This window comes from Gasterosteus aculeatus, chromosome 9, assembly GCF_964276395.1.
Source record: "Gasterosteus aculeatus chromosome 9, fGasAcu3.hap1.1, whole genome shotgun sequence".
Taxonomy (NCBI): domain Eukaryota; kingdom Metazoa; phylum Chordata; class Actinopteri; order Perciformes; family Gasterosteidae; genus Gasterosteus; species Gasterosteus aculeatus.
Genome location: NC_135696.1, coordinates 8965741 through 8988927, shown reverse-complemented (window position 1 = coordinate 8988927; position 23187 = coordinate 8965741). Strand labels below are relative to the sequence as shown.

Below are 23187 nucleotides of genomic sequence, written 5' to 3'. Positions count from 1 at the left end.
CAGTCAGATCACTCTGCTCTGTGATCGACTCTATAGGAAATCCGCCCTTTTTCTCTGCACTCGACTGTTCGGCCTGGATTAAACGAGGAAGCGGACGTTCTCAAAACAGGACGAAGCTAACCCAGCCCGCTAGGACGAGCAGCCACACTGAACACCTCCGCGGCCCCTTGACTTTCTCAGCAGACGACCGCCACAGGGCGCCGGTCCGCGGGTTACCGTCCACGCGGAACCCTCCCGTGGATTCGGGGGTTTCTCGGGCCGACGATGCCACTGGGACTCGCTAGTGACGCCTGAGCACTTCTCGGCTGCTCGCTCCTCAAGACTTGCTGCTGCTGGACTCTCGGCTCTCGGTATGTTGTCTTCTTCTTCTTCTTTATGTATTGTCCGTAGAGAGGTCAGCAACGAATACCGTCTCCAACAGAGTCCTTATGCGAGCGAGCCGAGCGAGCTTCCCGGTGTGACGGCGGCCTCCGGCGTGTAACGTGTTTATACCGTAATTACGTGATATACGTGTCACGTTACCGGCTGGGAGCGCTTGTGTTGACAACATGGCACGTGAATAATATATGACGTACTTGATGTGGACACTTCCGTGGAAGTCATGATACCATTTAAAGCATAATGCACTGGTTACTTTGCTAATTCAGGGACGCTGTCGGAAGAACTTACACAATTGTAAAGAAAATGGACTTTTAGGGGTTCAGCAAATCATTAACCATTCCTGATTGACACAAACCGTACTGTGAGCCTGTCGATAAATATTGGCTTTTGAAAAAAAAACAGCTTACTGTGGCTCAATTCCTTTACTGATTATGTGTTTACGTGATTATCGTAACTATAATTATAACTCAAAAGGTTGAAGCTTTTTTAAGCGCCTCTGTCGGTGTGTTCACAGGTGCTCTCTGGGAACGTGCACTAAGTCAGCTGGCTGCAGCTTGGTTTCCACATTATTTAACATTTTCTACTCCGAGACGCGCAGGCTGCTTTCACTGGTGGCGTGGTGTCTCCCAGCGGACACGTAAAAGACCTGCTGCTCTGCCTATAAGCTGATTGAGATTCAGCAGCATACCTGCCACCACCTAGGATGCTTTCAAGTTCCCCGCTTTGCAGAACAAGCAGTCGGACGGGTTCATTATTAACTTTTCCATTCTGCCAAACGGGGGAAATAGCTCTGACCATTTGGAGTAGCTCTCTTTTGGGTCGTGTGACACTCAACACCCAGTCAGCAATGTTTTCAATCAATTCACCCCGTGAATCCTGACTCACCGTCTTGTCCTCACTGTGTGCAGGGATGGCTATGCAAGGCGGGTCCCAGGACCCCTCCCATGGTACGGGAGACGTGGGGGAGCTGGCACACACATTATCTAAAGAGACCCTCGCGTCCCCAGATGCCTCTGAGTTGGGAAGTCCGCGATGTACGCCAAACTTTGACCTCTTCAACATGGTCGTGTCCTATAAGAGAATGGCTCTCTTTCTAGAACCAGCTGCAGATGCAGTGGAGCTGAGCCGCTTCCTGCTCAGGTGGGTATGTGCGTGTTTGCCTGTGGCCTGGCCGGGCATCACATGATGTAATAGCTTTTGTAGAGCCAAATGCATATTGTAATATTCACTCATCTTTTTTTATCTTTTCAGATGGAAGATGCCTGTGTGCTCTCTGTTTGTCTGTATGTTCCTCAATTGTTTCTTCTGCACCGTTAATGAAGGTAGGATGAGGACGAGCACTTTTGTTTGATGTCTAATGAGAGTCCTTTATGAACTGGCTGTCGTGTCTTCCTCTCTGGTGTCAGTGGGTTGGATCACGGTGGGCGTGGTGGCGGTGGCGGCGCCTGCTGCCCTGGGCTACCTGCAGGACAGGTACGGGGGAAGAGCCTCAGATTCCGAGCTCCACAAGAGGCGCTACCACGCTGTGCACCGCAGGGACCTGCTGACGGTGCATCTCACCAAACAGGAAGCCATGCTGGAAGTCAAAGACCTGTAAGGGGACGCGGTTGTGTGTGCAAGGCTAACTACTGACTCATTTTAGAGTCTATAAAATGACTTGTTCAGTGGTTCTCAACCTTTTGTCAGTAATGTACGCCCTACAAAATACTTCCTCTCAGCCAAGTACGCCTCTTCAAACCACAACTCCTTTGTTTGAGCTTTTAAGGCTGCAGTGATTGACAGGTGCTGACAGGGGGCGTGTGTCAGGTTGGGTCGACGCAAACTCGTATGGGGCGACTCTGGGTTTTTAAGATAATGAAATGTAATTGTGTACTGAATACAAAGAAACTTGAGTTCATGAAATTACACTATCTTTTTTTTTAAAAATGTTTTTGAGAACATTTCACCCCCATTTGAGGACCACTGATCTAGTTTTTATTTCAATAATATTTGAAAATGCCACACTTGATAATTTTTCTGTTAAGAATTATGGAAATAGTTGCCTTTTTTTCTTTTTAATGGATCAGCGTGTGTGTGTGTGTGTGTGTGTGTGTGTGTGTGTGTGTGTGTGTGTGTGTGTGTGTGTGTGTGTGTGTGTGTGTGTGTGTGTGGTAAATACGCAATGAAAGTTTGTGTCTGTTTTTCTGTGCGCAATCATTGTCTTGTGGCATCTAAATCTGTTATATATGTTTACCTAATGCCTATCCTATACTATTTAAATGTATAATATCGAACCGTGGCTCGCACCTTGGGAACATGAGTCTACAGGACATTTGTACACCGCGTTGCTCTTGTGCCGCGTTTTCTCTTACCGCGTGTGTTCTCTCCACCAGGTTGAAGCACCTGGATGACATGCTGTCCTCTGCCTGCCTGTTAGCAGAAACCTTTTACAAGGTCCTGTACTGGGACAATCACACCAAGTCATCAAGGTGTGCGCGCACACACACACACACACACACACACAATATCAGCGGTAGTTGAGTAGACATCGCTCAACAGGCGAGTCATTAACCACGGTTAATGTTCTGCTCCTGGACTCGTTATTCTCTGTGTGTCCACCCCACTAACACGGAGTTACTACCAGTAACTAGTACTTTTAAGAAATGTGAAGTACATTTATGCAGCATTTTACCGCAACCTTAAATCACATTAGGTCTTGTGCAGGATGAGCATATTTATTTAATGATATATTATTATTTGTTTTGGTTTTATGTTTTGGTTTGATGTTTGGACTTGCGTAATTATCTTGCCAGTCAACGGTAGATGGCAGCTTTGAGAAACCGTAGTACCAGGAAATGGTATCGGTATTAGTTTAAGTTAATGCTATATTTTGAATGTTTTTCTTGAATGGAAATGTAGTGAGAGAGAATTGAAGCGTAGATACATTTCTTTCCTTTTGGAAAAGGCTGTTTGATGGCAGATTAAGCAGTGAAAATACTCAAATTCACCCAAACGATCCATTTTAAGAAAAAAAGTAAATGTCCCGCTGCGACTTCGAATGTCACTTCATTGGGCATGTGATGGTGTGTGATCTGGAATATCAGTGTAATATGTTAGTTCCTGTAAACGGCTTATCTTAAATACTGCGTGGTGGTACTTTATTATCAACTCTTCTGGTGTTCTGTGCGTGAGTGGGACCTGACACTTGTCTCTCCAGGTGCTACGGAGGGATGTTAATATTTGCGTGCCTGCTCTACATTGCCCCTCTGGGCTGGGTGCTCGCTGGGCTCAACAGTACCGTCTTCCTGTGGAACAGAGACTTCTGCAGAGGTTAGTTCGTCCTCTCCGGGGGGGGGGAAGCGAGGCCAAACACTCGCTCGTACTTCAGAGAGCAAAGATCAGCCTAATTCTTGTGGTTGCAGTCTTGTTGGACCTTAGGAACATGCTCCAGACGGGCCGGGCCAAAGCCTCGGAGGGCAAGTGTGAAGAGCAGGAACACGGCCACTCGTTGGACCAGACCCCCACACCGACTAGTCTGGAGGTGAGAGGACATCTGTATGTAGGTTTTGAATGCTGAGGGAATTAAGCCTTGTGATTTACATTAAGACCAACCATGGCTGTAAGCAGCTTATCTGCTATTTCCCTTGCTCTAAATATTTATCCTGAGAGAGTTATGCCAATCCATCGGTTATAGCAAAACCACTGCTGATACAGAGACCATGAATTCAGTATTTCATACGTGCGCCTCTGTGGTACCAGGACCTGTCTCCTGGCAGCGTGGAGGAGGCTGAAGAGGCAGAGCCCGATGACGAATTTAAGGATGCCATTGAGGTAACTGCTGCTTTAACTTGATTCTACCACATGTTCTTATCACGGTTTATTTTGTCCTCAACGATCTACGAATGTGAATTAAATGCATTTACATTTACATCAGATAAAGTGCAACAAGTGGGGTTGAATGTGTTCTGAAGCCGCTTATGTACGTTTATGTATGTGAATAGCTAGTGTTGCAGCTTGCTATGATTGGTTGAAAAAACTCCTCCTGTGATTATGTTTGTCCCGTTTGTCTCTACTGTCCTGTGAACTCAGAAACATGCGGTGTCCCTGCAGGTGAGTGCGTCCCCTCCCTAAACTTGCATTAAAGAGCTGCTTGACACATGAACAACAACCTCATGTGTAGCATCCCCGTGTGAGGTGACCTTGCGGTGTGATCCATGCGTTGCTTTTGGAAGCAGGGTTGGCGGTGTGCTGCTGCGTCGTCTTACTGAATGTCATCAGTGTTTGTGGGTAACATTTTTCTCATGTGTTGTTCTGCTGCCTAACAAGGAGACCCCTTTGGTCCTAGTGGTAAGTGCATTACCAGTTCCCTTGACATGAGTTATGCAGTAGTAATAATGACTCTAGAATTACAGGCCTAGAATTGTTGTCTCCATTAATCCCGTCGCACGAGCCGGCTGAAATTCACATGCTAATCCCGAGTTTGGCTCGAGTTTCTTGGCCAGGATTCCATTCCCGAAAGACAAATTCCAGAGTACGCGGCCTGCGACTGAGTTTTTCTTTGTTTACCCGCCCCCCCCACCCCCCCGCAGGAGGATGATGACGGGCCTCTCGGAGCTCCTGAGTATGACACCATCTCTGAAAATGGTCTTTTGAGCCGCAACGAACCAATACGCAGCAAAGTGTCTAAACTGACGGAGAAACTGCGTAAACGCTACCCAACCACCAGCACAGGTCAGTCCGCTCTGACTCATCCACCGCTTTATATAGCGCAGTTATAAAAGAAGAAGCGGTCTGTGGTTGGACTTAAATCACAGCTCTGAATGATTGCATTTCATTTTCCATAATCCCATTTACCGCGTTGTGTTTTTCTCCAAAGGCAACTGTTCCAGCTGCAACGCCGTCTTCTCTGTGCTGAAGAAAAGGGTGAGACTGAGAACGTAGAGCTATATTTCTGCCGCACCTCAGCATCTTGTTTAGTTTTGTCTTCCTGTTCTATTGTCACAAGCTTGAATGCGATGCGTCTTTGCGTTACAGAGGAACTGCAGTAACTGTGGCAACAGCTTCTGTTCCCGTTGCTGTTCCTTCAAGGTGCTGAGATCTTGCATGGGGGCAACGGGTGAGAATACGGACTTGTTTTCACACGTCTTTGTTGGCCGGGCAAAGTTGCATAGTACCTTAAATCCAACTCGTTCTCTCCTCTTCAGCTCCTGAGGCCCAGAGAGAGACCGTGTTTGTTTGTGCTGCCTGTAATTCCTCTCTCATCAAGTCATGAAGAGAAGGCAGCTCAGTCCGGTCCGTCGGAGGCCGATCGCTGTTCGCCCTCCTCACTGAAACACCCTCAAACATGCCTTGGTTTTCAAAAGCCGTGTCAATGTCGTGTCTGGGACTTCTACTGTAAGATGTTAAATGTTTTCCTGTTTCAACTCTCAATGAAGAACTGGACCTTTATGAATCTACCAGACTGGCTCCGCAGTTAAAGCACTTGTACCCTTTGCTGGGCAGAGGGAGGTGCACAATGCGCAGGGTGGAGGCCAGGTCTGGGCTGGTGGGGTCGGTTTAATCGGCCACCGATGGGTTTTTACACGCTTTACACGCTTTTTACACGCGCGGCAGTTTAACGGGACCTGCGTGTTGAACGCGATGGCGGAAGCAGAAGCTGGCAGTCTGAATTTGGTTTGTTCGGATGAACAAAATAATGGATGCACCACTAAATGGAGCTCTTTGTTTTGCTTTGACACCGTGTGTGGGCTGGCCAGCTGACGTTGTTTACTGTCCTGTAAACCTGTAGCTGGTCAGTGATGTCATGTGATTACTTTTGGGTTTGTCCAGGTCATCAGTAACAAGCTTGAGGAGATCCCATGAGCGGAATAGATAGGACTATGGCAGTAAACAAAAATTGCATGGCCTGCAATGAATAACCGTTTAGACAAGTAGTCCAGATCGTGTTCAGCGGGACGCTGAATGAGGCTTTTTCTACTTGGAATGATCAAATAGGTCCTTCACCGTGGTTGTACTATTTCCCTTTTGTCCGTTTTTGGAGTGAATCAGTAGCCTATAAGTCCGCTTCTCTTCTAACTGGATGAAAGTCAACCCAACTGGATTAAAGTTGATTGAATGGACTGAACAACCCGCTGAAATCGTCATCACAGCCTCACTCTCTTGCAAGCAGGACTTAAAAGAATTGATGTGGAGGCATCGTACCTCAAAATGTGGATTTTAGCGGTTGTTTTCAACATGATTCAGACACGTATGATTGTAATAGTTTGCTTTGCTTTTATTGTAATCCAATATAAACTAACTATAAATCGTTCAACTATATCTAATATATTTAATTTAAAACTCCAGATGCAAGTTATTATTTGACCTAAAGATCAAGTCTCTGTATGATACCCTTATTTAATGAATGCAAAAGCCACTGTTGAAATAAACTCATGGTCAATGGTTCACGTGTTGTATGTATGTATTTTTTTTTTTTTTTTTAAAGTGAGGATTTCTTTCAGGTTCTGCTGTCTCGTCTCCAGAGGCATAGAAGCAAAGTTAGCAAAGAACACAAAAATTCTGTAGTAAAAACACAGAGTACCACAAGACTTTCAGAATGTTGTTGAAAGTTAAATACCAATGAATTTATTGACCGCTTCGCTTCAGTTTGTGTGTTCATATAAACCACGTGATTGTTTGGTTTTTCATCCCTCAATAATCCCCAATATCTGCAGTTACCCTCAAATAGACTTGACTAGACAGACCTTGCAGCACATTGCTGGTCTCATCAGGCGCTTTTAGTAAAACAATATTTTGTATAAGCAATATCTAATTGCATCCGGTTGCAAAAATATTTGTTAATATTTAACTTGTTTATTGCCGTGACAATGGTTTAACTGTTTGTGCTTAAAAATAAACATCTATATTGTATATCATCCGTCTTAAAGTCAGGGTCGTGGCTGACTGCACATGCATCCACATCTCCCGCTGGGGGACGGTGGGGGGGAAAAAAGGATTAATACGACCTGAACGCGGTAGCCCCGCCCCTCTCATCCGCCCCGCCCCATGCGCCCTCCGCCCCGCCCCTCCCCTCTCCTCCTCCTCCAATCTGTCCCACTTAAAGCGATTCCAGCGCATGAAGGGACGCGTTCCCACGGCGGCGGGTGGCAACATGGCGACAGAGGTAAGACCTGTTATCTGTGTTCTTCTGTTTCCCTCCCCTGCTGACATTCGCCTCCACGAGCGTTCACAGCCGTAACGGTACTTCCAGGTGGACAAACCGGGTGCAGCCGCCGTGGACAACGAGGGCGCGCGGGCTGCACACGGTTCACTCTCGCCCTACATTACCATCATGCCCTACATTACAATCATGCCCTATTGCCATCATCATGCAAGCTTCGTCCGCGCAGCGGCCGTTTTAACTAAATTATTATCTATATAAACGCGTTTTGCCTGTTTGAAAATGAATGAATTACATCGCTAAAAAAAGGAACTTTGAAATTCAGCTTCAGACCGGTCGCTGTTTCCATAAAGCACGGAAACAGCGACCGGGTCAGAAACAACGATAAGCTGTTTTGGTGTTTTTGTCTGTTGAGACGCCCCGTTAATCCGGTGGTTTTGTGGACGGTGACCACACACACACACACACACGCATTCAGCACCATGGACAGAAGCCACGCCGCTAGGACCTTCCTCGGTGCTATATTTCAGCCTGAATCGGAAATGCATTAAAAACAAATATATATGATAGTTCCAAACAGTTGTTGGTTATCCGGGATACACTTTTATGTCGTGCACATTGCACATTGTCCCTGCATACACACTTAGTCACAAGACGCTGGGCGGCCCTCATCTGCCTCATCACGTCCCAGCGGATCGATCTGTTGTGAGCTGTAATGAAATGTGTGTGTGTGTGTGTGTGTGTGTGTGTGTGTGTGTGTAAAGATACTATGTCCACTGCTTGGCTGTGCTCCAACAGACGGGGCAGAATTTAGTGCAGACACTGAGACAGTGATTGATCACATCTCCTCTATCATCCTACATTTCCAAAGCGGCTGCTGTTTGCACACACTGCGAGTGAAGCCAGCGTGGAGGGAGATGAAGCTCTTTATGGGGGCTCGTAGAGACATATTGTATCAAACCTCACTATTATTGTGTGTGTGTGTTTGGTCCTCCTCAGTTCCACAATCTGCAGGAGTTGAGGCACAGTGCGTCTCTGGCTAATAAAGTCTTCATCCAGAGAGACTACAGCGAAGGGACCACCTGCAGGTTTCAGACCAAGTTCCCCTCCGAGCTGGAGAGCAGGGTGAGGAGACAGCCGCTGTCATGTTGGGTTGTCATTTAATCCCGGCATGCTTATTTAACTGTATGTATTATTGTAGCCATCATAGGAGTTTTACTGTTATTACGCTCATTTATTCATTAATGCCTTACTATGTGGTAATTAATTACTGTAGACAACCATGTCTATATGAAGAAAGATCCAATTCATCAGTAGCCGAATACAAACATCTTAGACCTTGTATTAACTCATGAACATACACCCACATTGGTGTATCTGACAGGTGTATTTGAGAATTACAAAAAGACAAATAAATTGGTTGGAATGCAACACCCCACTTTTCAAAATATTGTACCCGCGTCATCCCTCCCTTCCTCGCACAACTTGTGTTGTGAGGTTAACACAACATAACACTGAACAGTAGACAATAAATACAAATATAGACGTTAGCCACATAGAACAATGGGTATAAAAGTTGTATTTGGGGTCCTTGTGGTAAAGACAGCTCACATCATTCATCCGAAAGGTTCCCATTTGAATTTGGACCTTTGTGGCACTGAGCCTGTGCTTTTTCCACCCTAACCCTGCTCCGCTTGACTCTCCGCGTGTCTCCAGATTGAGCGGACGCTGTTTGAAGACACTGTGAAGACGTTGAACAACTACTATGCAGAGGCAGAAAAGATAGGAGGCCAGTCCTACCTTGAGGGCTGTCTGGCCTGCGCCACAGCGTACCTCATCTTCCTCTGCATGGAGACGCGCTACGAGAAGGTCAGACTGGCAACCTCACGCCAGATGCATCTCATTTGATTGATGATCACATATCCGGGCTTGCAGAGCATTCTTCCTTTTGTTTTTTTGTACTGTGCGTTAGGTGCTGAAGAAGATCGCCAAGTACATACAGGAGCAGAATGAGAAGGTCTACGCTCCCAGAGGGCTGCTGGTCACAGATCCCATAGACCGGGGAATGCGTGTTGTATCCTTGCGTAGAAGTTTCTGGATCTTAATAAACGTTTCTCCACGGCACTTTTTTTTCCTCCCTTAACTCTCCCACCAGATAGAGATTTCCATCTACGAGGACCGGGGCTCCAGCGGCTCCAGCTCGGGAAGCAGCTCCGTGTCCGGCAGCACCGCGCGATGACTCCCTACTTCCTAACGGCCGGAACCTCCCCGATCACCTCCAGCCCCGGAGAACTTCGGACAACAATGTTACTCTTGTTCCCACAATTTGCCCGCACATCCCAAAACTACGCTCGCACGAAGGACTCACCAGCTCTTGGCGCGTTGCAACGGACGTGCCGTCACATGCTGCAGGTGTCAACACAGGCTGCAGTAGTTTGTCTGCACGGTACACGGACGCGTTACTGTACGACGCAACGTCTCGGTAAAAAGAAAAAATAACCATTTTGCTGCTGTGATCGTACCATTACCTTCCTTGGTGTTTTGTCAAATTTACCGCCGCTATGTTTAATCGGGTGGGTGACAAGGAAGGAAGGAAGGAAGGAAGGGAGTGTCAACCACAAGCCTCATGGAACCTCGTACCTCAGCTGCATCACGACGGACCGAATTGGACTGAACCTTTTGCAAATGTAAGGAGGACGTAGAAGCATCTGAAGGCATCACAACGTTTCACCAAACCTAAAAACTGAACAACTCTTTGACCTCTGATGTAAATCATGCTGTCTGGTAGCAGATGAATGTCATTCAATCCAACTGTGTATTTTATGTGGCAGATCTTTTTGTTTTTAGACACACAAACATATCTAAGTACTAACCTCTTGTGAAGGAGTGAGACCTACGATTGGTAAATTTTAGATTATGCAAAGACGTACTGTGCATTGAATGCAGTAGTAAGTAGACAAAGAACGGATCAAAAAGTCTTCCTGGATCTTACCTGTCGTGTTTTAAAATACACCCACACCTCCTTGATTTCTGAACAAGCTTCCAAAGAACAATAACAGCCAAAAACTGGTTAACAATTGAGAATGTGTCATTTGTTTTGGGGACATTTTGTGCAAGAGAATAACTTTTGTACTGCTTGTTGGTTGATACACATGGCTTTGAGCTATATATGACTGCCGTCAAATAAATACTGTTCCATCACGCGTGCACTGCTCGTATTCCTGCTGTTGAACTGTAAATAAACAAAACAGAACATTCACTACGGCAGACATGTTGGGTCATCACAGCAGGAAAAGCACCCGATGGCTCTGACATTAACGATGACCTTTTTCCATTCAGGCATGACCATAACCCAGCATGCACCACTACAAGGTGCTGCAACTAGAGCTCCTAAATGGAAAGCAGTCATTAAAGCGTCATTAATCAACATTTCTATACTAGTCATCAGACTGAAAAGTCAGATTGGTCATGTTTTACTTTTAGTTTTCCAGGCGCTGTTATTTAACAAACTCCTTCTGGGGAGTTAATCGCATCAACTTAAAGTTTGATCATTACATCTAAAAACCTTTTGTGATTAAATGTTAACAAAAGCTTTGGGTTTTATAGAAAGACGTCGTATGTGGCAGTTTTACGTGGTCATGCATCAGAAGCTGTAACTCAAGTAAAATCAGTCAAAAGTCTCCCTAACTTGACATGCTTTATGAAAAGCCATTGCTTGAGGACGTCTGCATGTCAACACATGCAGAATTGACTTAATAAATTCAATTCAAATGTTTTCATTCATTTTCGAGCCAGGCCAAAATGTAAAGGAATTTAATTCTACATCGGCCCTTTTTTTGGTTTCAGTTATTCTTTCTCTAGAAAATATTGTTTTCACCGCATGTAACTTTGAGTCACTCAGAAGTAATTAAAACCTGGCTAAACATATTACATTACATGTCATTTAGATTTTATCCAAAGCAACTTACAAAGACACTGGCCTACAAAGGAAATACACACAGATGGTGAAATAAATGCACAGATCAATGCTGCTTGCAGCTTTTATTTAAAGTTTGAGATGCAATAGATACAAGGATTTTTATTTATTTTACGTTATGCATGTTAGCCCTCTCTCACATTTAATATTGTGACATGTTCATTTGAATTTGAAGTTTCAAAGGGCTGGTATTTTTCATGATAGGTCCCTGTCATTCTCTAAAAATACTCAATATTAAATGTCAGATTTTTTCAAAAAGTTTTATTTTGACTTTACAAGCTTTAGTCAGGAAAATTCTGTCGTGTTTTCATGCAGGCTCGTACGAAAACTAACCCCCTTTTTAGTCTTCCCTCACAGCACGGAGGGACGGCTGCATGCACCCATCTGCTTGGATGTGCGTTCTGAACAGACTCTCTGTGACTGCATGTAATAGAAAGTCGAGCCTTCGAGCAGATGCTGGGTCCCGGCTGTCTTACTGTAGCGTTGCTACCCTAAAGACTACCATCCCCTGAGATCTGCCAGTGCAGAGAGAGCCACGGCACACTGTAGTAAAACAGTCATACAACGGGAGTCTGCGAACGCGGAGACAGATGGGGAGCGGACGCCATCGTAAAATGAAGCCAAAGCTGCAACAACGGAGGGACAGGATGGGGCAGAGGAAAAATGGAGGAGGAAGATAAGGAAAGACAAATTAGGACAACACGGTATGACTGGTTGAAACAACAATAGGAAGACAGACACGTGGAGGGAAGGTGTGAGTAATAGTGACTATTACTAATACTAATTACTAGTAGTAATACTGTGATAGTTACAGCTAGTCTGTGTCAGATGGCTTAAGGTCTTACTGAAAACACAAAGTATTGCTGTCTTCATACACGCAGACAGCAATAGTTTGTGTTTGTTGCCACCGACAGTCAAAAGGTGTACGGAGACTAACACAGCGTTTCAAAGCATTGCTAAAGCTAAATGACTGTTGTATGAAGTAATAATCTGACCATAGTGAATTGCAGGAGTTTATTAAAAGAGTTGCAGTAGAAGTAGGCAGTTAAGAGAAAACTGATGAAAACAAAAATATTAAAACTACTCATAAGTAAAGAAAACAACGAAGCCCCTACAGGGCAGACAAAAGGAAAGTTTTTTAAAACCATGCGTTCTGTAACATTGTATCTTCCACAGTCATGGAACATTTTGATTGCATATCAAGTGATTTTCCTCACAGACCTGTAGAAACATAAATAGAAATTAAATAGAAAACAAATATTTGATTTTGAAGCACTTTGTTTAAAGCAGTGAATAGCTTTCTTACCTGCACAGCGGCCATTCTTGACAGTAAACCCGTCACCACACTAAACAAAAAGAAAAAAATTACATTTATTGGGATCCAAAACCAACGTTGTAATTTATTTTGAATTTTGAAGGAAGGAACATATGTGTATTAGTGATCAGTAATGTTACTGACAACAATAAAAAAGAAAGCGAGAGACTCGTCTTGTCTGCTGTTTTGTTAAAAAAATGCTTCAAAACTGAAATTGACAGTGAGAGTGAATGACCGTGTTTTTAGGACCATTGAACATTACCCGAGTTCATAATTCATGCCGTGGATCTGTTCTCTGTACCTGCGTTTCATTAGCAAGCAGAGAAGATTCCCCTTCTTTGGGATAGGGCACTTCCACCACCGAGTTCATTTCACCAGGCTGAAGGGTTCGAGTGACGAAGCTGCCGTCCGGCCAGGAGACGCCCAGTGCCGTCACCTGATCGCTTCCTGGGAGTCAGGCGCACAAAGAAAATACCACTGAGCATCACGAGCTTAGTTACATCTTTTCCTGTGCAAAAGAAAAAGAAAGTTACCTAAACCAAAGTGTGCGACAGGCTCCATCTCACACAGGTACCCCGAACCTCCGTCAATGATGCGTGTGTGTGCTCCACTCCGACTGGTGAAGACGGTCACCGTGGCTCCCCGGGCAAAGGAGCCAAACTGGGTGCGAGGGACGACCCGCAGCCAGTTGTTGGACGAGCCCTGGTGAGGTGACACGGTTTAGTTTATGAGTCTCACAAAGACACATTAACACAATTTAAACACACACACACACACACACACACACACACACACACGTAACAGGTGTTTGACTCCACTTGCCATTGCTAAGAGTCATGACAGGGTGTCACGTGGGTGCCCTCTAGTGGGTCACTGCGGACGTGGGTGCGACACCCTGTAGCTAAAAAGTCAGTCTGCTGCAGGGTGTGTAACTGGTAAGTTGGCTGTAGAAAGTCCCCTTAAAAAGGCTAATGCTAAATTCAACTAGCTCATGTGTTTCATTCTGTTTGGCAGTTATGATGCCACGAGGTTCCTTCTGAGGACTTAACTTCTGTGTGTTCGCCAGGTGTCTTAACGTCACACAATAAACGGCCGATACGAGCCGAATGTGGTCCGTGTCCTGGTGGTGATTTTAACAACACAACGCAAGAAAGAGTACAACCGCTACACACACACACACACACACCTGTGTGACCTTGAAGATAGAGATTGGCTGCTGGAAACTCTCTCCATGTGCCAGCAGCAGGTCCAGCTGTCCGTCCCCATCTAAATCTGTCACGGTGCCACCTGTCCGAAACAAACAGCTTTCTCTGAAGTGACTCACAAAAGGACTTTATCCGACAGCTGTGTTTCTTCTCCTCAGCTGACCTGTTCCTCGCCCCTGCGGCTCTGCAGCATCTCCCACGTGGAGCTCCTGGATCAACGGGTCTGCACCTGCTCTCCTTGACACCCTGCAAACAAACACACAGTCATCTAAATATAGCTAATTATGTAAAAAGAAATCGACTGTTTTAATAGTTCAACTTGTTAGACTATGTATTGACATAAAAAGGGAAAAGTTACCTGAAGAGCCTGTTAGCGGCATTGCCTCGATACGCAATATTGTTGAAAAACACCTCCAGCTCCTTGTCGTTGTCAAAGTCAGCAGCGATGACTGTGCGAACAGGTGAGGGGGCTGCGAATCCTCCAGCGGCAATGTTCTGCACAGAGGGAACACTGTCAAGCATCGCTCTGTCAAACGGACTAAATCTTCTACGACACGGCCCTGCTCGACTTTTCCTACCCTGAACTTAGAGTCGCTGCCCTGCAGGAAGAGCCTGTGGGGGCCGTTCCAGTTGCCGTAGACAATGTCTGTCTTTCCATCGCCATTGAAGTCAGCCAGTGCTACTCCTCTGCCGTGCTGGTACTGGTCCCCCACTCCTTCAGAGGTTGACACAATGTTGAAAGCTTCTGGCAGGTTGAACTCACAGTGGGGCTTTGCTAACACGCTAACATGCTGAAAGTGACAACACCAACATGCTTGCGTCTAGCAGCTACCATGGTTGCCACGGTCTTATTAGCGTAGTAGCACTGTAATATTTGCACTAAACACAAACAACACCACTGATGGTGATACGAATGTCATCGGTTTTTGCAAATCCCTTTTCTATTTAGTGGTTAACAAATGATTTTCAAGGCAATCCATTAAATACTCCATTAAATACTCCCATCCCTAAAGCCACGCTGCTGCCTTACTGGTTTTAGTGTTTACATTACCGATAAGCACCATGGGCCATAACACACACTGCACTCGAAGACTACATTTAATTCAAAGTATATCTACTCCTACTACCTCTGCTTCCTCCCTTCCCTTTTGACTCTCACCCGACTGTTTTGCCACGTCAACAAAAGTCCCGTCTCCATTATTCTTGAACAGGAAGTTTGGTCCGTTTTCGTTGTCACAGAACACGTCCGACCTCGACTCGCTCAGGATTGGTCCAACGACCACACCGCGCCCACCTGCACGGAGAGCACAACAGCGAGTACTTGGGCCGATTCAGGGCACTTCAAAACATCACAGACTTGACCTTTCCAATCTGACGCCCGACCTGTGAGCTTGTTGACCCCGGCCGTGGCCGCCACGTCAGACAGAGCGATGATGCCGTTGGGGACATCGCTGGCCGCCTCGTCCATTTCGAGGAGAGCGTGGGGACCGACGTTGCCGCTTGCATAGTTGGCCAAGTAAATGGAGTAACGGCCTGTTCCCTGTAGAGCAACAACCGCCAGAAGAGTGAGAGGGCGGTTTTCTTGGGATGGAATCATTGAGAAATCACAACACAAAAAAAAGAGCAGATGTGATAGTGGGAATTCCTGAATAGGTTAACAGAGTGGGTTCACTGACCTTTCTGTCAACACATGCAACCGAACGTCCCGCCATCCCATTGGCGACACCACGACGCACATTAAGCTCATCTCCTAGAAGATCTTCAAAGCGGCCATTCCGAAATTTAAACAGTTTGTCTGAGTAGGTTGCTCTGCCTGCATTAAAAAAAAAAATTAAACCAGTTATTATGAGGGAAATCCTTCATCTACCTGAAATTAATGCTCTAGTAAAAAATGTTGAGGATATATCAGAGGATGCACTTTTTTTTTTTTACCAGAGTAGGCATTGTTTGTGTTGAGGAAGTAGATCTCCTCACGTCCATCTCCATCCACATCACAAGCAGTAACTCCAATAGCATTTCCTGCTTGATCCCTCAGGGCAAAGTATGGAGAGCTGCTGTCATCAACAGCAATGTTCACCAGCCTTTTTTGAGTGTGACTGTACTTCAGCACCAGGTTGGGCCCATTGTACCTGAAGGATAACAGCAAACACATTTGTTTTGCCCGTATTGGTTTCCTTTCTGTTGTAGAAAATATAATTCAGTGCCGTCTTGGCTGGTCTGGCCTTAAAATTGAAAAAATGTTAGCTTTCTACGTGCTTGTGACCCACTGTGTGCAGCTGGTGCAGTGTTTTGTCCCTAACACAGCCGGAGTCTACCACTGCTGTGCAGAGAAATGAACATAAGAAACAACAAACTAATTTTCACACTCACCCAGCCACAATCACTTCAAGGTCACCGTCCCCATCCACGTCTGTTACAGCCATTCCATAATTTAGCTGTGTGGGATTGTGCAGACTGTCTGGAGGGAGCATTGTCTGTGTTACATCCTGGAACATAGGCTCCGAGCTCTGGGCGTGGGACTTATACCAGAGTCCAACCAGGAGCAGCAATACACCAGAACCCCACATCACTGCAAGAGATGGGTAATGCATTTCAGTTAATAATACAGATTGTCCATCCATCGTCAAACCGCTTATCCTGCACACAGGGTCGCGGGGGGGCTGGAGTCCATCCCAGCCAACTTCGGGCGATAGACAGGGTACATCCTGGATTGGTCGCCAGCCAATCGCAGGGCCACACAGAGACATATAACCATTCACACATCTACGGGCAATTTAAAGTCCCCAATTAACCTGATCCCCAGAGCATGTCTTTGGACTGTGGGAGGAAGCCGGAGAACCCGGAGAGAACCCACGTAGACACGGGGAGAACATGCAGACTCAACACAGAAAGGCCACTGGGCAGAATCGAACCCAGGACCTTCTTGCTGTGAGGCAACAGTGCTAACCACCACGCCACCGTGCCGCCCTAATACAGATTGTGCACGAGTCATTTGTAAGAAATCAGCACAGGCATAATGATGATGAGCAAATACAATAAAGACAATGTGCATGAAGAGAGTGTATTTAAGAGTCCAACAAGGTTATGCATACGTTGAACACAAAACAGTAATGTGTAAAGAAAAGCCAAAATAATGATGTGAAAATAAAATAAATTCCTAGATGCTGGAATTGCGTCCATAAAGTGAAAACTGAGATGTTATTTACGGTTATTAATGACAAGTCGGTTTTACTGTTGAATCTTTAGTAATGATCATGTACCATATGATCCTGCAGCATCCTGTTTTTCATGCTCATTGCTTGTTCTTGAAGACAGGCATTTGGTCATGTCTTACCTGCACGCTCAGTGTGTAGAGATGTAAATGATGTGACTTCCCTGCAGCAACGAGAGTCAACTGAGTAGCATAAAAAATACGTATGTCTTTGAGATTCTTCACCTTACACAACTTCAGCTTTTAGATTTTACAAAACAGCTTGTGTAAGGGCTTGACAGAAAACCAATCAGAGTGCCGGTCGGAATGTTGACCAATGGCTCATCTGTACTTCTGGTCACGTGTAGGAAAGAGGCGGACGTCTCTGTATTTGACCAAAATACGAACGCATTACTGCGACGGCACAGACATTCAAGCGACAACACGTTAACATTTGATGCCATGGTATGAAGTCTGACCTACAAAGGCAAAGGCTATTCTGAGATAAATAATAATTTGAGAGTGATTCAATGTGATAATCGCCCAGAAGGCTTCAGCTGTAGCTCCTACAGAACACAATCTCCCAGAATCCTTTTCGTTGTCCTACGCTCGCGTCAGAAGTGCGACAAAAATCTGTAGGAAAACAAGCCAAACACGGGTAAGAAAAGAAGGACAGTTATTAGGTATAATTATGTCTGGGAATGTATTCCATAAAAATATATGAACACAATTACAGACTAGATGATTTTGGTATTAACTTGTGCGTTAATAAACAATGACTGAAGCCTTATCGAGGAGATGTGTAACGTTAGTTATTGTTAGCTAACATTAGCCTTATCCAACCAAGGCTAACGTTAGCAAACAGCAATGTTTAATGTTAGTTATTAAATCCAGTTGTATACTTTCTCATGGAGTAATGAACCAGTTAATATACACAAGTAAGAATAGCACGATTACATTCTCATTACATATATTCGTTTGGAAGTTCGCTAACGGTTAAGAGAGATTCTATTGCGCATTTCATTGAATCGGCTCAGTCTCGTTTTCTCTACGATCCAGGTGTTTTTAGCGTAATTCAACAATGGAGTCAGAACAAGCAAAAGAAGACTGTGCTCCCACCCAACCAGCCCCCGCTCCTCCATCGCAGACACGCAAACAACGAATTCAGAGCTCCAAAGAGAAAGCTCAGGCTCAGGCAGAAGTAAAACCAAAACCCAGGCCTCGCTACTCAGACAAGGCAAGGAAGAATGCCAAGAACAAGAAGGACAAGGCTGGAGCAGCAGATAAGGGAGCTCCTGCTGGAGGACAGGCGAAGAATGAAGATCCTGATGTGAAGGAAGAGCATTTACAGAATGCAGATGTACAGGCGAATGGTCTGCCTGACTCAACCAATGAAGAAGCTAATGCTACCTTATGGCGAGAAGCACCAGCCTCTGAGGAAGAGGCGGAGGAGGAGGAGGAAGAGGGGGAGAGTTGGGACACCTTGTTCAATGATGATGGAGATTGCCTGGAACCACATCTGCTTGAAGAGGTGAGCTTGGCAGGGTGAACTAAAAGTCACACACAGACATCTGTTTGTTTTACACCTATTTAAAACCGTAGCAATCTAATAGATGTTTATATAATACTTTTAACATTTAACCCCCCCATCCCCCTGTTATTTCCCTTTCATCCCACCTGTTGTCACCTGCTTTCACTTTTGTCGCCTTTTCCCCGATCCAGCTGGCTTTGAAGGAAGGTAGAAAGAAAAAGTCACTCCAGGAGCCCAGGTTTGATTACTACAACATGGACGGAGAAGGCGACGACGACGACGACAACGACCTCACAGAGGATGAACTTGCTCACATTGTAGAGATCTACGACTTCCCTGCTGAATTCAAGATTGAGGACCTCCTCAAGTTATTTCAGTGCTTCCAGTATGTATAGTCCAGTAAGCCGCTGCAAGACCTGCTAGTTCTCTTTGCATTTTTAGGAACAACATAGGAATTTGGACCAAAAAAATGTAATCTCAGTGAATGCGTCATCCCTGGTTTGTGTCTTGAATTTGAGATTGGAATCTAAAATATAATTCTGGGGTGAACGATCTATTCATAATAATCAACTATCCAATATCATTGATGCAATGTGTAAAAATAGATACTTATCATTGTCTTCAAGATGCACCTTTTTTGTTTTGAAATTTCTTCAGAGATCCCATAATTTGTGAATTAAATGCTCGCGCTGAATCGTCAAGATGCACCTTTGAAACAAATGTTTAGAGAACAGACTCTCACAATGTTGCAATCTAGATTTTATTAATCTTTTATTAATGTATTCTATCTGTGATGCAAGGCCCATTTCCAGACTCAAGTTGACATGTCTTTGATATCCCGTCATGTCTACCCTTAATTAATCTAATGGACATCTAATTGTGACAAATATACATGATATTTTACTGTGATGAAACTTCAGATTTTAACTCCTCAAAATTGCTGTTTTTCAGACAGAGGGGATTTGATATCAAGTGGGTTGATGACTCCCACGCGCTGGGCCTCTTCTCAAGCCCCATCGCAGGTTAGTGAAGTGCTCTGTCACATAAAAGGGTTATACCTAAGAAAACATTATGATCTGCATGTGAATATTATTATTTTGACTTTTTATTTCTTCAATAAAAGTAATCTGTGAATAAGTAGATCATGAAAAGCTCAACGTTATTACTTGACTTAGCTTTTATCTGCTGAGCTTTTAATTTAAAAAGGAATCACGTTTGGATCTTTTTCTCACATCTTAAACGTGAGGCCTTTATTTATAATCTATAAAAGAAGTATAACTTGTTTTCCATTTTCAGCTCGGGAGGCTTTAAGATCCAAGCATCCTCTCATGAAGTTGCGACCTCTTTCCAAATCCTCCTCCGACATGAAGGCCAAAGCTCGCAGCTGCACAGGTACAAATACTTCTGCCTCTCGGGTTCCTTGTCAGTTCGTCCTCCGTAGCGCTCGTATCTAGAGACTAACATCATGTCTGTCTGTCATTGATACTCCTTTTTCTTCTGATCCTCAGACAACCTCCTGCCCGCTAAAGAGAGACCTCAGACCAGTGCAATGCTGGCTCGCAAGCTGGTGATGGGCGCCCTCGGTGTAAAGAGCAACCTGACCAAGGAGCAGAGCGACGCAGAGCGGAAGAAGCTGCAGGAGGCGAGGGGTGCGTTAATTACAGGGGTTTCGTCCAGCTTTTGAATAAGGTTAATGCTCTCTGTGCTCAGCAATACATCTTCTTTGGATGGCTTGTTGCCTCCAGTAGAGAATAGAAGCAGAACTTTGAGTGAAATACTGGTCATCCTCAACTCGAGCTGAAAGTCGCTGATATGACATATGGCTTTATTGTGCGTGAGGGTCAAGTAGGTTGTCGATATAAAAGAACACTGGTTCCAAGTCAATTTACTGTAACAAATAGGTATTGAAAACATGCCACAGTCAGACTGACTGACTGTGCTACTCCTTTGCATCATAAGGTTTCCACCACAAGTGGGAGCCGTTCTTCTACTTTGCAGAAAGTAAAACAGAAATTGGTCCCTGAGAGAAGTTGCTCTCCCTCCACTTCTGTCTCGTACGTGTCTATAATCAGCAAAGCAGCCGTTTCCTTCTCAGATGGAACATAAGTATATAGGCACAGAAGACCACAAATGACGGTCCACTCAGGAGCCAGTAAGGAAGTCAGGGCCCATATACGGGGCCTATGTATAGTTAACTAAAAAAAGATCCTTTGTTCTAACCATGCGCGAGCTGCTGTGCTCGTACACACACACACACACACACACACACACACTCTGTCAGTCAAAAGTGCATCTTGTACTGAACATTGTGTCCCAGGACGCTGCGTCTGGTCGTGTACGGAGGTCATTTTACTGCCAGCTCTTCACTGCCCTGCATGTGGGGAAGACTGTGATGCGTATTTAGAGTAACAAATCACCGTGTCGTGTTTACTTAAGGGCCTTCGCTGATTGATGTGTTAAACTGTGTCTCTGATTCATCTTCCAGAACAAAAGCGCCTGGCAGCCAAACAGCAGGAAGATGCTTGGGAAGGAAAGTGATTGGACAGAAACTACGGTTTTACTTCAGTTTTAGCTTTTCTCTTTTCGGCAGAGGCTCGAGTCCTCTCTTTTTCTTCTCTTTTCGCTGTGTTTTGTCAACGGGCCGCTCATTCCTACCACCACATTTCCCAGAAATGGAGTCTCGTCATTTGTTTTTTCTTTTTGCCACAGTCCTTCACCAACTGTTACTTAAGGTCCCGTCATGCACTGCACTGAAGGGTTACATCAGATGAGGGGGCCCAGCTATTGTTTGCTCACTTTTTATGTTCATCCTTTGTGCGTGCAGGAAACGTTGATCCATGGCCGAGGCTAAAACAGCCTAACGTTTCCTTTCTTATTTTTTAACATTGTAACCACAGTCTTTAGTAAAAGAGAGTCTAACCATTTGTCTACCTTAATTTAATCAATCTTGGAAATCATGTTTTTTCTTATTATGAATTTCGTCAAATGTTTTATAGATGACCTGAGTAAATCTTGTAAATGTGAGGGAAGCTGCTATTCATCACCATACAGTGCGTCACTATACTCTATATGAAGACATTATGGATTTAGACTTTAGACCGTTTAGCTTGTGTTATTAAACATGTTTTGAGAATTCAAAAGCCTCCAAAACGCTATCGCTTTTGATCTTTTCCAGTTTCATGGCTGTTCCCTCTGTTAAATCCTACATATTCATATTCAGTATTACGTACTCTTCTGCACCAATATCCAATGAGAAGAGTCTTTATTCAGTTGTCATTTACTCTAAAGAACAAATGTTGACGGACAGATTTTGTCCAGCCGGTTAAAATGATGAAAAGCACTTTTGGGTTTGTTTTTGGGAGGGAAATAATTTAAGACAGTCAAAATGATGTTATTGCTGTCATCATATATAGACAGGTACATACATTAAATTTGACCTGCATTCAACTCATCCTAAACATTTAGGAGCAGCACGGTGTCCATGTGTCTGTCCAGTAATTGAGGAGACAATTCTGGTGGTAAATAAATTATCACTATTTCCTGAAATGCACTATTCAAGGCATACATTTTTCTTTGGTGCTAGTATATTTGAAAATCCTGAACAGTCTTATGCGTTTTATTGTGGACTTTTATTAAGCTGTAGTATAAATGAGTTGTAGATTACGGGCGTTTCAACAGCGGATTGGATGATATGTTTCTGCTCCAGTTGAAGTTTAACGTAATAGTTGGAAAAAAACTGGCAAAAAAATTGGCAAAACACAAGATTATCACAACTCTTTCACTCTGCTTTAGATTAAAAAAAATGTATTGTCAATCTCAACATGCGTCTTTTTTCTTTGTTCCTTGAATTCATTCTTGTGAAACACACACATCCAGGGTGAGGGGGGACTTTGGGACAGCTGGTAGGCAGCTGACCACATGACCATCAGTCTGCTTCAACTCTTTAGCCAAATATCAAGACTTATTCTGAACACAAATGTAATTCCATGCAAACCGTAGACCCAATTAGTTAAAATACAAAATATATCTGGCTAAATAAATGTTTGAAAAGCTGTCTTGTATGCTTTACAGACATCATTTATTTTTTATTTGTGTGAAGTTCAAGTCAAGCAGTGTATGTGTTTATAAATCAGTGGTGTTGATTACTGCTGTGAGGAAGCCGGTATTTGTAACCGTTTGGCTGATAAGCCGAGGGAGACACGTCACCGACGGGGCGAATAAAAGTGCTGCAGCCTCAGAGGAGGCAGCACAACAACCTCAAGTTTGTGTTTATATCGTTTAGATTCAGCAGTTGGGAATCAGCACAAAACAACATTGTTGCACTGTTCAAATATAATCTCTGCCAGTATTTTTTTGCTTGTTTCCAAAGATGTCAGGGACATCAGGAACGATGGATTGTTATTGTCCGAATGTGTTCTAAATGTATAATGCATATTTAGCGAAAAAATTGG

The 23187-nt window shown here is 44.4% G+C and overlaps 4 protein-coding genes across 13 annotated transcripts; 3 read left to right on the top strand and 1 right to left on the bottom strand.

The window, feature by feature from the left end:
- The first annotated feature begins 56 nt into the window (after positions 1-56).
- On the top strand, positions 57-6804 carry zfyve27 (zinc finger, FYVE domain containing 27). Of its 8 annotated transcripts, XM_040185851.2 has the most exons (15): positions 212-350; positions 896-1199; positions 1290-1521; positions 1633-1703; positions 1788-1974; positions 2754-2849; positions 3578-3690; positions 3783-3901; positions 4120-4191; positions 4450-4470; positions 4687-4707; positions 4950-5091; positions 5237-5283; positions 5395-5476; positions 5565-6804. In XM_040185851.2, the coding sequence occupies exons 2-15, from the start codon at positions 1085-1087 to the stop codon at positions 5630-5632; spliced, it is 1386 nt and encodes a 461-aa protein (XP_040041785.1). In that variant the 5' UTR covers positions 212-350; positions 896-1084; the 3' UTR covers positions 5633-6804. The 8 variants fall into 8 exon arrangements, with proteins under 8 accessions (XP_040041790.1, XP_077936575.1, XP_077936574.1 ...); XM_040185856.2 differs by lacking the exon at positions 896-1199 and having other exon boundaries at positions 57-350; XM_040185852.2 differs by lacking the exon at positions 4450-4470.
- A 489-nt stretch (positions 6805-7293) lies between these two features.
- golga7ba (golgin A7 family, member Ba) lies at positions 7294-10726 on the top strand. Its single transcript, XM_040185907.2, has 5 exons — positions 7294-7522; positions 8519-8644; positions 9236-9388; positions 9492-9593; positions 9675-10726. Exons 1-5 carry the CDS (start codon positions 7475-7477, stop codon positions 9756-9758), a joined length of 513 nt encoding a protein of 170 aa, XP_040041841.1. The 5' UTR covers positions 7294-7474; the 3' UTR covers positions 9759-10726.
- An 820-nt stretch (positions 10727-11546) lies between these two features.
- crtac1a (cartilage acidic protein 1a) lies at positions 11547-17522 on the bottom strand. Of its 3 annotated transcripts, none has more exons than XM_078108860.1 (14): positions 17350-17522; positions 16386-16584; positions 15948-16144; positions 15692-15828; positions 15399-15555; positions 15175-15309; positions 14594-14730; positions 14374-14510; positions 14179-14261; positions 13997-14097; positions 13344-13512; positions 13112-13257; positions 12802-12841; positions 11547-12121 (listed from the first exon to the last, which is right to left on the bottom strand). In XM_078108860.1, exons 2-14 carry the CDS (start codon positions 16580-16582, stop codon positions 11994-11996), a joined length of 1764 nt encoding a protein of 587 aa, XP_077964986.1. In that variant the 5' UTR covers positions 16583-16584; positions 17350-17522; the 3' UTR covers positions 11547-11993.
- Positions 17523-17582: 60 nt separating this feature from the next.
- r3hcc1l (R3H domain and coiled-coil containing 1-like) lies at positions 17583-22556 on the top strand. Its single transcript, XM_078080452.1, has 7 exons — positions 17583-17863; positions 18265-18736; positions 18928-19121; positions 19688-19758; positions 20033-20128; positions 20245-20385; positions 21222-22556. The coding sequence occupies exons 2-7, from the start codon at positions 18287-18289 to the stop codon at positions 21272-21274; spliced, it is 1005 nt and encodes a 334-aa protein (XP_077936578.1). The 5' UTR covers positions 17583-17863; positions 18265-18286; the 3' UTR covers positions 21275-22556.
- The last annotated feature ends 631 nt before the right edge of the window (positions 22557-23187 follow it).